The following is a 14967-nucleotide window of genomic DNA, read 5'->3' on the forward strand; positions in this document are numbered from 1 at the left end:
GAGAGAAGGAGAGGAGAGGAGAGGAGAGAGGGAAGGGGGAAGGAGAGGAGAGGAGAGAGGGAAGGGGAAAGGAGAGGGGAGGAGAGAGGGAAGGGGGAAGGGGGAAGGAGAGGAGAGAGGGAAGGCCATCACAACGACAGCTCTGTTCGCCCAGGGGCCTCCCTCTCAACTCCAAGTGCATCATGGGCCAGGGGCCAGGCCAGGATGTCTGGGCATGATTACCACACTGACAACATGTCTAGAGAGAGGGAGAGGAGGGGTGATGAGGAGAGAAGGAGAGGAGAGGGGAGTGGGTGAGGGGGCACTTGGGGCATGACCCTGGATAATTTGAGTGATGTATGGCTGGTAATTACTACTAAATGGAGAGACTTTCCACCAGGGCCCTGATTCAGGAAAAACAGCCACTTTTCCTTGGTAAAAGTCTGGGCAAAGCATCTCAAAGTAGGAGTGCTGATCTAGGATCAGGTCTCTACTGTCCATGTAATATTATTCAGAATGAACTTTAAGGTAAAACTGATCCCAGACCTGATCCCAGCATTTATACTATGGTATGCTTTATGAATACTGGCTCTATTGTGTTGATGAAGTGTTTTGTATTTGCCTGGTTTGTACACAGTCTGTGCTCAGCATGCCAGGTGTGTGTGTGTATCTGTCAGCTTGGCCAGCGTTCTGACAGAGAGGCAGAGTGAAGGGATCAGACAACATTCATACCTTTCAACTCTCCATTAATTGTTTATCGTGTGTGTGTGTGTGTGCCTGTGTGTGTGCCTGTGTGTGTGTGTGCCTGTGTGTGTGTGCGTGCCTGTGTGTGTATGCCTGTGTGTGTATGAGTGCCTGTGTGAGTGTATGTGTGTGTGTGCGTGGTAGCCCTGTCGGGCTACATTACTAGACATCCAGCAGTGACACAGCAGCCAGTGGACAGACAGAGGGACAGAAGAAGACATACATACTAAGGGATAGACAGAGGGACACACAGAGACACTATACAACACCTATACCTTCTATGAGCAGCTCCTGACCATGGCTTCCCAACAATGTCCTAGAGAGGAACGGTGCAAAGTCCACAAAGATCTCCCTGAGCAGGGGGGCCACCTTCTCCAGCGCACGCTCCAACTTAGTAGTGATACTGTGTGACAACAGAGCAGGGAGAGAGAGAGGGAGAGAGAGAGAGGATGATAGAGTGGAAGAGACAGAAAGGAGAAAGACAACAGCATACAGATGAGAATCAGGTTGGCTAGGGTTGAGCTGTGAGCAGAGCAGAGTAGAGCCCTCCACCTGGGTTAGTACATGAGAGTTAGAACATCTTTTCAAATCAAATCAAATGCTATTTGTCACATGCGCCGAATACATCAGGTGTAATAGACCTTACAGTGAAATTCTAACTTACAAGCCCTTAACCAACAATGCAGTTTAAAGAGAATACCCCCCAAAAAGTAAGAGATAAGAATAACAAATAATTAAAGAGCAGCAGTAAATAAGGAGCTAAACTCAGCGGAAAAAGAAACGTCCTCTCACTGTCAACTGCGTTTATCACTTAACATGTGGAAATACTTGTATGAACATAACAAGACTCAACAACTGAGACATAAAACTGAACAAGTTCCACAGACATGTGACTAACAGAAACAGAATAATGTGTCCCTGAACAAAGGAGGGGTCAAAATCAAAAGTAACAGTCAGTATCTGGTGTGGCCACCAGCTGCATTAAGTACTGCAGTGCATCTCCTCCTCATGGAGTGCACCAGATATGCTAGTTCTTGCTGTGAGATACCACTCTTGCTGTGTTACCCCACTCTTCCACCAAGGCACCTGCAAGTTCCCAGACTTTTCTGGGGGGAATGGCCCTCACCCTCCGGTCCAACAGGTCCCAGACGTGCTCAATGGGATTGAGATCCGGGCTCTTCGCTGGCCATGGCAGAACACTGTCATTCCTGTCTTGCAGGAAATCACACACAGAACGAGCAGTATGGCTGGTGGCATTGTCATGCTGGAGGGTATTGTCAGGATGAGCCTGTAGGAAGGGTACCACAGGAGGAAGGAGGATGTCTTCCCTGTAACACACAATTTTGAGATTGCCTGCAATAACAACAAGCTCAGTATATGATGCTGTGACACACCGCCCCAGACCATGACGGACCCTCCACCTCCAAATCGATCCCGCTCAAATCGTAACGCTCACTCCTTCGACGATAAACGCGAATCCGGCCATCACCCCTGGTGAGACAAAACCGCGACTCATCAGTGAAGAGCACTTTTTGCCAGTCCTGTCTGGTCCAGCGACGATGGGTTTGTGCCCATAGGCAACGTTGTTGCCGGTGATGTCTGGTGAGGACCTGCCGTACAACAGGCCTACAAGCCCTCAGTCTCTCAGCCTATTGTGGACAGTCTGAGCACTGATGGAGGGATTGTGCATTCCTGGTGTAACTCGGGCAGTTGTTGTTACCATCCTGTAGCTGCCCCGCAGGTGTGATGTTCAGATGTACCGATCCTGTGCAGGTGTTGTTACATGTGGTCTGCTACTGTGAGGTCAATCAGCTGTCCGTCCTGGCTCCCTGTAGCTCTTAGATGTCTCACAGTACAGATATTGCAATTTATTGCCCTGGCCACATCTGCAGTCCTCATGCCTCCCTGCAGCATGCGTAAGGCCCGTTCACACAGATGAGCAGGGACCCTGGGCATCTTTCTTTTGGTGTTTTTCAGAGTCAGTAGCACGGCCTCTTTTGTGTCCTAAGTTTTCATAACTGTAACCTTAATTGCTTACCGTCTGTAAGCTGTTCGTGTCTTAACGACTGTTCCACAGGTGCATGTTCATTAATTGTTTATGGTTCATTGAACCATGGGAAACAGTGTTTAAACCCTTTACATTGAAGATCTGTGAATTATCTTTGAAAGACAGGGTCCTGAAAAAAAGTTTCTAAAGTGGCTATGCATAGATAATAACAGAGAGTAGCAGCGGAGTAGAAGTGTGTGGGGGGTGCATTGCAAATAATCTGGCTAGTCATTTGATTAGCTGTTCAGGAGTCTTATGGCTTGGGGATAGAAGCTGTTTAGAGGCCTCTTGGACCTACTGTAGACTCGGCGATCCAGTACCGCTTGCTGTGCGGTAGCAGAGAGAACAGTCTATGACGCATTATCCTCTGTAGTGCCTTGCAGTCAGAGGCCGAGCAGTTGCCATACCAGGCAGTGATGCAACCCGTCAGGATGCTCTCGATGGTGCAACTGTGCAACTGTAAAACATTTTGAGGATCTGAGGACCCATGCAAAATCTTCTCAGTCTCCTGAGGGGGGAAAGGTTTTGTGGTACCCTCTTCACGACTGTCTTGGTGTGCTTGGACCATGTTAGTTTGTTGGTGACGTGGACACCAAGGAACTTGAAGCTCTCGACCTGCTCCACTGCAGCCTCGTCGATGAGAATGGGAGCATGCACGGTCCTCCTTTCCCTGTAGTCCACAATCATCTCTTTTGTCTTGATCACGTTGAGGGAGAGGTTGTTGTCCTTGATCTGTTGGTGCAGTATGCAAATTGGAGTGGGTCTAGGGTTTCTGGGATAATGTTGTTGATGTGAGCCATGACCAGCCTTTCAAAGCATTTCATGGCTACAGATGTGAGTGCTACGGGTCAGTAGTCATTTAGGCAGGTTACCTTAGTGTCCTTTGGCACAGGGACTATGGTGGTCTGCTTGAAACATATCGGTATTACAGACTCAGTCAGGGAGAGGTTGAAAATACACGTCCTGGTAATCTGTCTGGCCCTGCGGATTTGTGAATGTTGACCTGTTTAAAGGGTCTTACTCAAATCGGCTGTGGAGAGCGTGATCACACAGTCGTCTGGAACAGCTGATTCTCTCATGCATGTTTCATTGTTACTTGCCTTGAAGCGAGCGTAGAAGTTATTTAGCTCGTCTGGTACCATAGGCTCGTGTCAGTGGGCAGCTCTCAGCTGTGCTTCCCTTTGTAGTCTGTAATAGTTTGCAAGCCCTGCCACATCCGACGAGCATTGGAGCCAGTGTAGTACGATTCAATCTTAGTCCTGTATTGACGCTTTTCCTGTTTGATGGTTCGTCGGAGGGCATAGCAGGATTTCTTATAAGCTTCCGGGTTAGAGTCCCGCTCCTTGAAAGCAGCAGCTCTACCCTTTAGCTCAGTGTGAATGTTGCCTGTAATCCATGGTTTCTGGTTGGGGTAGGTACGTACAGTCACTGTGGGGGCAACATCCTTGATGCACTTAATGATAAACCCAGTGACTGATGTGTACTCCTCAATGCCATCGGAAAAATCCCAGAACATATTCCAGTCTGTGCTAGCAAAACAGTCCTGTAGCTTAGCATCTGCTTCATCTGACCACTTTATTATAGAACGAGTCACTGGTGCTTCCTGCTTTCATTTTTGCTTGTAAGCAGGTCAGATTTGCCAAATGGAGGGCAAGGGAGAGCTTTGTATGCGTCTCTGTGTGTGGAGTAAAGGTTATCTATAATTGTTTCCCTCTGGTTGCACATTTAATATGCTGATAGAAATTAGGCAAAACTGATTTAAGTTTCCCTGCATTAACTTCTTGGTGACAGGGGGCAGTATTTTCACGTCCGGATGAAATGCATGCCCAAATTCAACTGCCTGCTACTCATCCCCAGAAGTTAAGATATGCATATTATTAGTCGATTTGGATAGAAAACACTCTGACGTTTCTAAAACGGTTTGAAACAAACTTATGTAGCAGGCGAAACCCAGAGGAAAAACCATTCAGATTTTATTTTTGAGGTCACTCTCTTTTCAATAATGGGAATCCAGATTTCTAAGGGACCTTCTTGCAGTTCCTACCGCTTCCACTGGATGTCCCCAGTCTTTACAAATTGGTTGAGGTTTTTCCTTTGTGCAATGAAGAAGTAGCCCTGTTCAAAACGAGAGTCACTTCAAGTGTACTGTTTGTTCGAGGCGCGTGACCAGAAAGGTAGCGTCAGTTTGTTTTCTTCCTGTATTGAACACAGATCATCCCGTCTTCAATTTGATCGATTCTTTACTTTTAAAAAATACCTAAAGTATTACAAAAGTTGTATTACAAAAGTAGTTTGAAATGTTTTGGCAAAGTTTACGTTGAGCAAGTTGGAACCGGTGTTTTTCTGGATCAAAATCGCCAAATATATAGACATTTTGGATATATATTGACAGAATTCATCAAACAAAAGAACCATTTGTGATGTTTATTGGACATATTGGAGTGCCAACAGAAGCTCGTCAAAGGTAAGGCATGATTTATAATTTTATTTCTGCGTTTTGTGTCGCGCCTGCAGGGTTGAAATATGTTCTCTCTTTGTTTATGGAGGTGCTACCCTCAGATAATAGCATCGTTTGCTTTCGCCGAAAAGCCTTTTTATTTTTTATTTGGTGTCTTACATGTGTGATTTCATGAAAGTTTTGATTTTTATAGTAATTTATTTGAATTTGGCGCTCTGCATTTTCACTGGCTTTTGGCCAGGTGGGACGCTAGCGTCCCACATATCCCAGAGAGGTTAAAGTCCCCGGCCACTAGGAGCGCCGCCTAGGAGAACACTAAGTCAAGGGCTCTAAAGTAAACCATTTCATTGGTAGCACTAGTGCTCTTAATTAAGAAAATATATCACAACACTTGGGTGAACTGTTGGAACACAGCACTGTTGGAATCATAGAAATACAATGATTATTCTAATTCTATGGTTGGTGTTGTTTGGAATGACAACAAATGAAAAAGCCACGTAGGAGTTAAGATAGGCTAGGAACCAAAATGTTGGCCAGTGTTTCTCAGGGGACTCTAATCACATTTGAATAGATGTTGCATTCAGACAAACAACATGCTGATCTACACCACTGCTAGCAACCTGTATTAGAGCTAACATTTGCTTTGGCCTAGCTAATGCATTTAGCTAAATAGCGTTTAGCTAGCTAGTTAGCGAGTAGCGTTAACGATTAGCATTATTTTAGGCACATGCCAGCTTCCTTAGACTAACTTACTCAAGTTCTGCAAAGAGCAATATCCACAAACTAATAGGAAAATAGGAAAAATGTGGATTTATATTAAGAAGCTACATGGAACGCAGCATCGTTCTTGTTCAGGAAGAATAGTGCATACTGAGAGAATAAATAGAATAGAGGAACTGTGTGTGTGGCCCTAGAACTGGAAGAAACCAGCGGCAGGTGGCAGCCTGTCTTGTTTGAGCAGTGTTGAGACGAGTGTTGCAGCTAAATATTGTTCGGTATTGCATTTTTTGGTGGATTTTCTTTTAGTTGCACTGGTGTCGGTGTCACCGTTTAGAGCCCAGATAGTGTCACACAGCCTAATAAAGTTCTTCACGAGTCCAACCAAACCCGAATACACGAGACCCGACCCGGGACCTGAGCGGGTCCAAAATGTCAACTTTTCCCTCTGGGTTGGGTCCACTTTTATTGTCATCAGGTGTCGGGTCTATGTAATTACAGCTGATAAACCCTAGTGGACACAAATGGACCCGACCATGGCCATAGCATATTTATTTGACTCTAATAAGGTGAATTTATTGACTTATAGAAGGCCTAGCCAACATATGAAGACCTATTTGTTAACCAGAAAAGCAACTTGGTTGATAAACATATTTTTTTTGTCACTCAGGTCCAAATCAAGTCTGGTCTAGACACGGACCCATTAGGGTACAGGTTGGGTATAGGTCGGATTGTCCGATCAATTCAGGTTCGGGTTCCGGGTCCGGGTCCTGCTTTAAAAATGATTGGGTCTGTTCATGTCCGGGTCTGATTGTTCTCGGGTTGGTCGGGTCCAGGTCCAACATTTTGGACCCGAGAAGACCTCTACAGCTTAGTGTCTAGTAGTATCTATCTACAGACTGGGAAGGAGGGGGCATGCAACCGACAGGAAGCATCTAAAAGCAGAGACATACTGCCGTGTGCCTGTAGCCCGTCCACCAGCATAGAAACATACAGAGACAGACAGACAGACAAAAAGCGAGAGAGAGAGAGCAAGAGAGAAAAAAGAGCGAGAGAGAGAGGATTGGCCAAGGATGGAATAGCAGCAGAGTGTGTTCTGCCCCTTGGCCTCCTGGGAAGAATATGAAGGTGAAGGGATGAGTGCATCAGTGAGACAGTGACACCTGTGTGAGTGATGTTAAACAGTGCTTGCCTATGACACTGGCCTGCACCTCTGGGGGCCATCTCTGTCTCTGTCTCTGTGTGGCCCCCCGGCAGGGACCAACTAATGACTCTCAGATCCTGGTCCACCTCACAGAGCAACGCACTGAAATACACAGAGATTGCAGCAGTCACTCGGACTGAGTCCCAAATGGCACCCTATTCCTTTTATAGTGTACTACTTCTGACCAGAGGCCATATGTCTATTGTCTATTCAACAAGCTACATGTCTGTCTGACTGGACTGAAATGAGAGGTATGATCACACACATCTCTGCAACCATGTGAGACACACACACATATACAGCTCTGCAACTTGCCACTTCCATCATTGACTCCACAGTTACGGTAAGTGATGTTGGTTACTGCCATGGCAACTGATTTGCAATTCCTTTAGCGGGGGACAGGAGGGAGAGAGAGTGAGAATGTGTGTGTGAATGTGTGTTTGTTTGTGAGTATGTGTTGAGGCAGTGGGACTGGGAGACAGAGAGAGAGAGAGGTACTCAGGCTCTCTGCAGCACTAGAGATGTCTGTCACAAACACTTACAGAAGGTGGGGATGAGGAGTCAAGGTCACAACAGCATCCACACACATCTTAACGCTACACACACACACAACATTTTCTCTGAATTACCATTCACACAACACCACAGGCAGTGGTTACATGCTGATAGAGAAAGACATGCACTGTTCAGTGGCTCCAGGTGATATATGGTGAATATGTCTGCAGCACTGAAATGCATAATCCGCCTACTACACACACACAGTACTGTCACACTCTGACCCTACCTTATGTTTTCCACTGTGTCTTCAGGCATGGGCGCCACCGGCTGGACAGCGGGCAGGTTCTTACTGGTGGCCCCGTTGACGAAGGATGAGGAAGAGGTGGAGGAAGAGGAGGCCGAGTCTGTAGCTCCTGCAGGGAACAAACACACCAACCAACGTCACACTGGGAGGAGTATATGGGAGCAGAAGTATACAACTCTATTATGTAACCAAGTATACAACTATACACTAACTCCATTATATACCTGAGTATAGAAATACAATACCGGTCCAAAGTTTTAGAACACCTACTCTTTCAAGGGTTTTTCTTTATTTTTACTATTTTCTACATTGTGGAATAGTAGTGAGGACATCAAAACTATGAAATAACACATATGAAATCATGTAGTAACCAAAAAAGTGTTCAAACACATTAAGAAGGAAATACATTTCACAAATTACCTTTTAACAGGGCACACCTTGTTAATTGAAAGGCATTCCAGGTGACTACCTCATGAAGCTGGTTGAGAGAATGCCAAGAGTGTGCAGAGCTGTCATCAAGGCAAAGGGTGGCTATTTGAAGAATCTAAAATCACTTTTTTGGTTTCTACATGATTCCATATGTGTTATTTCACAGTTTTGATGTCTTCACTATTATTCTACAATGTAGGAAATAGTAAAAATAAAGAATGATTAGGTGTTCTAAAACTTTTGACCGGTAGTGTATACAGCATACAACTAACTCCGTTATACACCCAAGTATACAACTATACAACTATATTATATACCCAAGTATAACTATACAGTACAGTATACAACTAAATTATATACAAAACTATAGAAATATACAGTATACTCCATGATGTACCCAAGAATACAACTATACAGTATACAACTCCATTATATACCCAGGTATACAACTATCCACAATACAACTCCATTATATACCTAATTATACAACTACACAGTACAGCATAAACTATACAGTATACAACTATATTGTATACCCTAGTATACAACTATACAGTATTCAACTCCATTATATACCCAAGTATAGAAATATAAAGTATAAGACTATGCTGTATATTATCTACCCAAGGTCTGTTTCAGTTATAGGGACGACCTATAGGAATGACATCCGCCTCGGACCATTGTAAGTATATGAATGTCTAATGTCCAATTCACTATAATTGGTTGTTCTGTAAATTCTGTAGAATTTATTGTTAATCATTTAATGAGTTATTATCACTCAGTCCAATATTGCGTTACATGTTTAATATGATACGATTAAGATGTTTTCCATCCATCATCGTTCCAGGTATCACATGCATGTCCTTGAGTTCATGGGTCAAGTTGCCAAAGAACATCTCCAGAACAGAACAGAACTATTGAAATCGTGGAGTCTGAGGGAATGAGGGAGAGAGAAAAAGAGAGTGGGAGAAATAGGGGTGAGAGAGGAGGAGGGAGGTTGAGAGAGATAGAGAGGGAGGGGGAGAGGGGGTGAGAGAGAAGGAGGGAGGGGGGAGAGAGATAGAGAGGGAGGGAGGGGAGGAGGGGATGACAGATAAGGAGGGAGGGGGAGAAAGAGAGGGAGGGGGAGAAAGAGAGGGAGGGGGGAGAAAGAGGGGGTGGGAGAGAAGGATGATAGATGGAAAAAGACGGAGCGAAAGAGAGCGAAGGGGGAGAAGGAGAGACCCTGGGTTTAGCTGAAAGCACACTTTGACTCTGTCACATTTCTCACATTCCTGCTGAGGGGATAGGAACATGTAATAGGTGTTGCAGCTCTAATGATCTCTGTATTAAGTGGCTTCTTTCAGAAGCCTGCTGCATCATGGGACCCTTGGCTCAACAGCACAGAGCAGGGCCTTAGGGGAGAGGACAGTCAAATGGAACGCTATTCCTTGTTTAGTGCACTACTTTTGTCCAGGCCTACTCCGGTCTTCCTTATAGTAGTGCACTATGTATGGAATAGGGTGCCATTTGGGACGCACAATGCACTACAACTACTACTAGACTATAGTATTTTGGTCTGAACCACCACACAGCAGTGGGTCATAGTACTGTATAGGAAGCATGGTCATGTAGAGCAGTAGAGACTGAGTGCCCTCTGGTGCTCAGTATGAGTTTCTACACTCCATTATTAAACCTCAGTTATCCAGCCGGAAAACAAATTGGATGCGTCCCAAATGGCACCCTATTCTTTAGATAGTGCACCACGTTTGATCCCTATGGGCCTTGGTCAAAAGTAGTGCACTACATAGGGAGCCATTTGGGACGAAAATTCTGCTTCTATTCCTGGACCGGCTTCAAAGGACACATTCCAGACCCACTGGGTTATTAAAATCTGCAGTAATTACTCAAATTAAATACTAACGAACTCCAACTAGCAACAGTTCCCTGGAAATAAACCACATTACCGGCCGAACACATTAGTAGTGTTATTAGTAACCTCGTGGGTCTGAGTCACTGTTTACCATCATTCAGAGGGCCTGTATGTCAGGCTGAATCTTAAATCAATCGTGGTCCCTTTACCCCTACACCTATACCCTACCCGCTACACCCCCTACACCAAGCCCTTACTCCTAGCCCCTACCCTTTACTCACTAGTCCCTAGGCACCTCATAGTCAAGAAAGGATCAGATAGGTATAAGCAATAATATTGGTATGGTAGTAGTAGCTCCCTGTTATTCAGCTACTGTAGGTTAGGTGGAATTGTCACTAGTTTTACTCATATCTACCCACTCCTTCCAAGTATACACAAGTGGCTAGGTGTTAGGGGCTAGGGAACTGGGGTTGAAGTGGGACGTACTAGAAGGCTTAGTCCCAAATTGCACCCTATTCCCTACATTTGACCAGGGCCCATGGGTGTAGGCCTACCGGTGGTGTTGATCATGCTCTTGGGGGTGTTGGAGGCTGCAACAAAGATGTTGGGGGTGGAGCCTGTTGCCAGGCTGCTGGAGGATGCGTGTCCAACCGTGTTCACAGCCAGACTCCCTGGTGGAGGCTTCTTCACTGGGACCACCACACTCCTATACACAGAGAGAGACAGAGAGAGACAGAGAGAGACAGAGAGAGACAGAGAGAGAGAGAGAGAGAGAGAGAGAGAGAGAGAGAGAGAGAGAGAGAGAGAGAGAGAGAGAGAGAGAGAGAGAGAGAGAGAGAGAGAGAGAGAGAGAGAGAGAGAGAGAGAGAGAGAGAGAGAGCAGCTGCAGTAAGTGAGTAATGCTCCTATTATGTTATCAAGAAAAATATTAAATCATTAAGAAGAGATATAAATACATGGATATAAAAAGACAGTTCTATGTGTGAAGACACTTCTGGTTTCCTCTTAGGCACTAAAATACATCACATGAGTGAGGAAGGCAGTAAATACTGCCAGCAGGGTTGGCATCCCAAATGGCACTCTATTCACTATATAGTGCACTACCTTTGACAAGAGCCCTGGTCAAAAGTAGTGCACTATATAGGGAATAGGGTGCTATTTGGGATGGAACCAGGGTATTTAGACGACCAAACTTGTGACCTTCCCATGGTCCACTTGGAGAGCACAGAGCATACATTCAGACCACTGGGATCTACTGCAATTAGTTGTTCACTACTGATGAACAGCATGACACACATGCACGCGAACACACACACACACACACACACACACACACACACACACACACACACACACACACACACACACACACACACACACACACACACACACACACACACACACACACACACACACACACACACACGGCCATGTAAGTATGCTGCATATTACAATATCTGAGATACTGATGGTGACAGCATCATTTATTCAATACATCTGTGTACTGCTGCTTTAGTCTAGACTAGAGATCTCATTGACAGCAGCACATCACTGAGGAAATCAGCTATATATTTAATACTTTCTCTGAAGGTATTCCTTGTTCATATTGAGTTATTTATCTAGTCGCAATTCAACGGCTCAGAAACAAGAGGTATGTGGCAGGGTCTACAGTCAATCACGGATTACAAAAAGAAAACCAGCCCCGTCACGGACCAGGATGTCTTGCTCCCAGGCAGACTAAATAACTTTTTTGCCCGCTTTGAGGACAAAACAGTGCCACTGACACGGTCCGCAACCAAAACATGCGGACTCTCCTTCACTGCAGCCGACGTGAGTAAAACGTGTTAACCCTCGCAAGGCTGCAGGCCCAGACGGCATCCCCAGCCTAGTCCTCAGAGCATGCGCAGACCAGCTGGCTGGTGTGTTTACGGACATATTCAATCAATCCATATCGCAGTCTGCTGTTCCCACATGCTTCAAGAGGGCCACCACTGTCCCTGTTCCCAAGAAAGCTAAGGTAACTGAGCTAAACGACAACCGCCCCGTAGCACTCACTTCCATCATCATGAAGTGCTTTGAGAGACTAGTCAAGGACCATATCACCTCCACCCTACCTGACACCCTAGACCCACTCCAATTTGCTTACCGCCCAAATAGGTCCACAGACGATGCAATCGCAACCACACTGCCCTAACCCATCTGGACAAGAGGAATGCCTATGTGAGAATGCTGTTCAGACTACAGCTCAGCATTTAACACCATAGTGCCCTCCAAGCTCGTCATCAAGCTCGAGACCCTGGGTCTCGACCCCGCCCTGTGCAACTGGGTACTGGACTTCCTGACGGGCCGCCCCCAGGTGGTGAGGGTAGGTAACAACATCTCCACCCCGCTGATCCTCAACACTGGGGCCCCACAAGGGTGTGTTCTGAGCCCTCTCCTGTACTCCCTGTTCACCCACGACTGCTTGGCCATGCACGCCTCCAACTCAATCATCAAGTTTGCGGACGACACTACACTGGTACGGCAACTGCTCCGCCCACAACCGTAAGGCTCTCCAGAGGGTAGTGAGGTCTGCACAACGCATCACCGGGGGCAAACTACCTGCCCTCCAGGACACCTACACCACCCGATGTCACAGGAAGGCCATAAAGATCATCAAGGACAACAACCACCCGAGCCACTGCCTGTTCACCCCGCTGTCATCCAGAAGGCGAGGTCAGTACAGGTGCATCAAAGCTGGGACCGAGTGACTGAAAAACAGCTTCTATCTCAAGGCCATCAGACTGTTAAACAGCCACCACTAACATTGAGTGGCTGCTGCCAACACACTGACTCAACTCCAGCCACTTTAATAATGGGAATTCATGGAAATTGATGTAAAATATATCACTAGCCACTTTAAACAATCCTACTTAATATAATGTTTACATACCCTACATTACTCATCTCATATGTATATGTATATACTGTACTCTATATCATCTACTGCATCTTTATGTAATACATGTATCACTAGTGTCACGCCCTGGTCGAAGTATGTATGTTTGTCTTCATTTATTTGGTCAGGCCAGGGTGTGACATGGGTTTATTTTGTGGTGTGTTTTTGTATTGGGGTTTTAGTAGGTATTGGGATTGTGGCTGAGTAGGGTTGTCTATGAGAGTCTATGGCTGCCTGAGGCGGTTCTTAATCAGAGGCAGGTGATTTTCGTTGTCTCTGATTGGGACCCATATTTAGGCAGCCATATTCTTTGAGTGTGTCGTGAGTGATTGTTCCTGTCTTTGTGTTTGCACCAGAGAGGACTGTTTCGGTTTTCATTATTTCATTTCATTATTTTTATAGTTTCTGCATGTATAGTTTTTCATTCATTAAAATATATCATGAATCATCATCACGCTGCATTTTGGTCCGATCCTTGTTCGACCTCTTCGCCAGAGGAGGAGATAGAAGAGAGCCGTTACAACTAGCCAATTTAAACTATGCCACTTTGTTTACATACCTTACATTACTCATCTCATATGTATATACTGCACTCGATACCATCTACTGCATCTTGCCTATGCCGTTCTGTACCATCACTCATTCATATATCTTTATGTACATATTCTTTATCCCTTTACACTTGTGTGTATAAGGTAGCAGTTGTGGAATTGTTAGGTTAGATTACTCGTTGGTTACTACTGCATTGTCTGAACGAGAAGCACAAGCATTTCGCTACACCCGCATTAACATCTGCTAACCATGTGTGTGTGTGACCGATAAATTTGATTTGTAATAATTCATAGGAGTAGGAACACAAACAATAAAAACACTGACAGGTTGAATGAACAATCACATGCCTTGTCCCATCACACTTCAGATTAGCACTAATTCCCCACATCGGTCACCACTGTAGATGGAATTGAACATAAAAGGAGTAAAATATACGATAAGGATGTGTGCAGCTATCCCTGTGTGACATGGTTACGGTCTGATACTGTATGTTGATCCAGCAGGAACCTTTTATATGAATCATTGATTATCCGAGTGCTCATGAATGATGCAAAGATGATCTAAGGCATCATTTATTAACAGGGGTGTGTTTAATAGGGGCTGCTGTGAATAAAGTGAGGATTAATCTAGTAAGGAATATTAATGAACAGGAGGTGATGACTGTGGATACATACATTTATATACACACACACACACATCCTCAATCATATAGATATACTATGGAAATAGATTCAAAAGATTAAACTTCCTAACATAATGAGTTCAATTAAAACCAAACAGAATAAATCAGTTCTTCATTAAAAATGTAATCACAAATGCAGAGCTAGACAACATCCCCCTGTGTCACTGTTACTGTCAGACAGCTGTACTAGAGAGAGAGACAGACAGAAAAAGAGAAAGAAAGGAGGGAATTTAAAGGTGTATTCAGATCAGCCATGCACTGGTCCCATCTGGTCATCCAGTTCTGGTTATGGAAGTCTCTAATTGAAAACTCCACCTCAGAGAGACTATCAACCAGAAAGGCCAGGGGACTCAGCCCTCCTCTCAACGCTCTGAGCCTTTTCTTTGTGCTCTGTTTTGATGTTGTCAGTCCCTATCAGCCTCAGGCCTGACAGCCCAGCCGTCCTGAGGCCTAGCCAGCCTAGCAGCTCATTCTGCTGGTATGTGGAGAAGAATTAGACACAGCAAATTGAGGCTGGATGACATTAAAGCATGAAGGAGTCGTATGTGTGACCTGGACACTGT

General features: G+C 45.1%; 1 protein-coding gene across 2 annotated transcripts in view; it reads right to left on the reverse strand.

The window, feature by feature from the left end:
- LOC118396847 (neurobeachin-like) overlaps positions 1-14967 on the reverse strand; it is a 372037-nt gene that overhangs the window by 213482 nt on the left and 143588 nt on the right. For both annotated transcript variants that reach the window (XM_052467492.1, XM_052467491.1), the window contains exons 33-35: positions 10787-10938; positions 7934-8060; positions 999-1126 (exon numbers count right to left, since the gene is read on the reverse strand). In XM_052467492.1, coding sequence (XP_052323452.1) covers positions 999-1126; positions 7934-8060; positions 10787-10938 — 407 coding nt within the window. The remainder of the gene's footprint in view (positions 1-998; positions 1127-7933; positions 8061-10786; positions 10939-14967) is intronic.

The sequence above is a fragment of the Oncorhynchus keta genome, chromosome 18 (genome assembly GCF_023373465.1).
Source record: "Oncorhynchus keta strain PuntledgeMale-10-30-2019 chromosome 18, Oket_V2, whole genome shotgun sequence".
Lineage (NCBI taxonomy): Eukaryota > Metazoa > Chordata > Actinopteri > Salmoniformes > Salmonidae > Oncorhynchus > Oncorhynchus keta.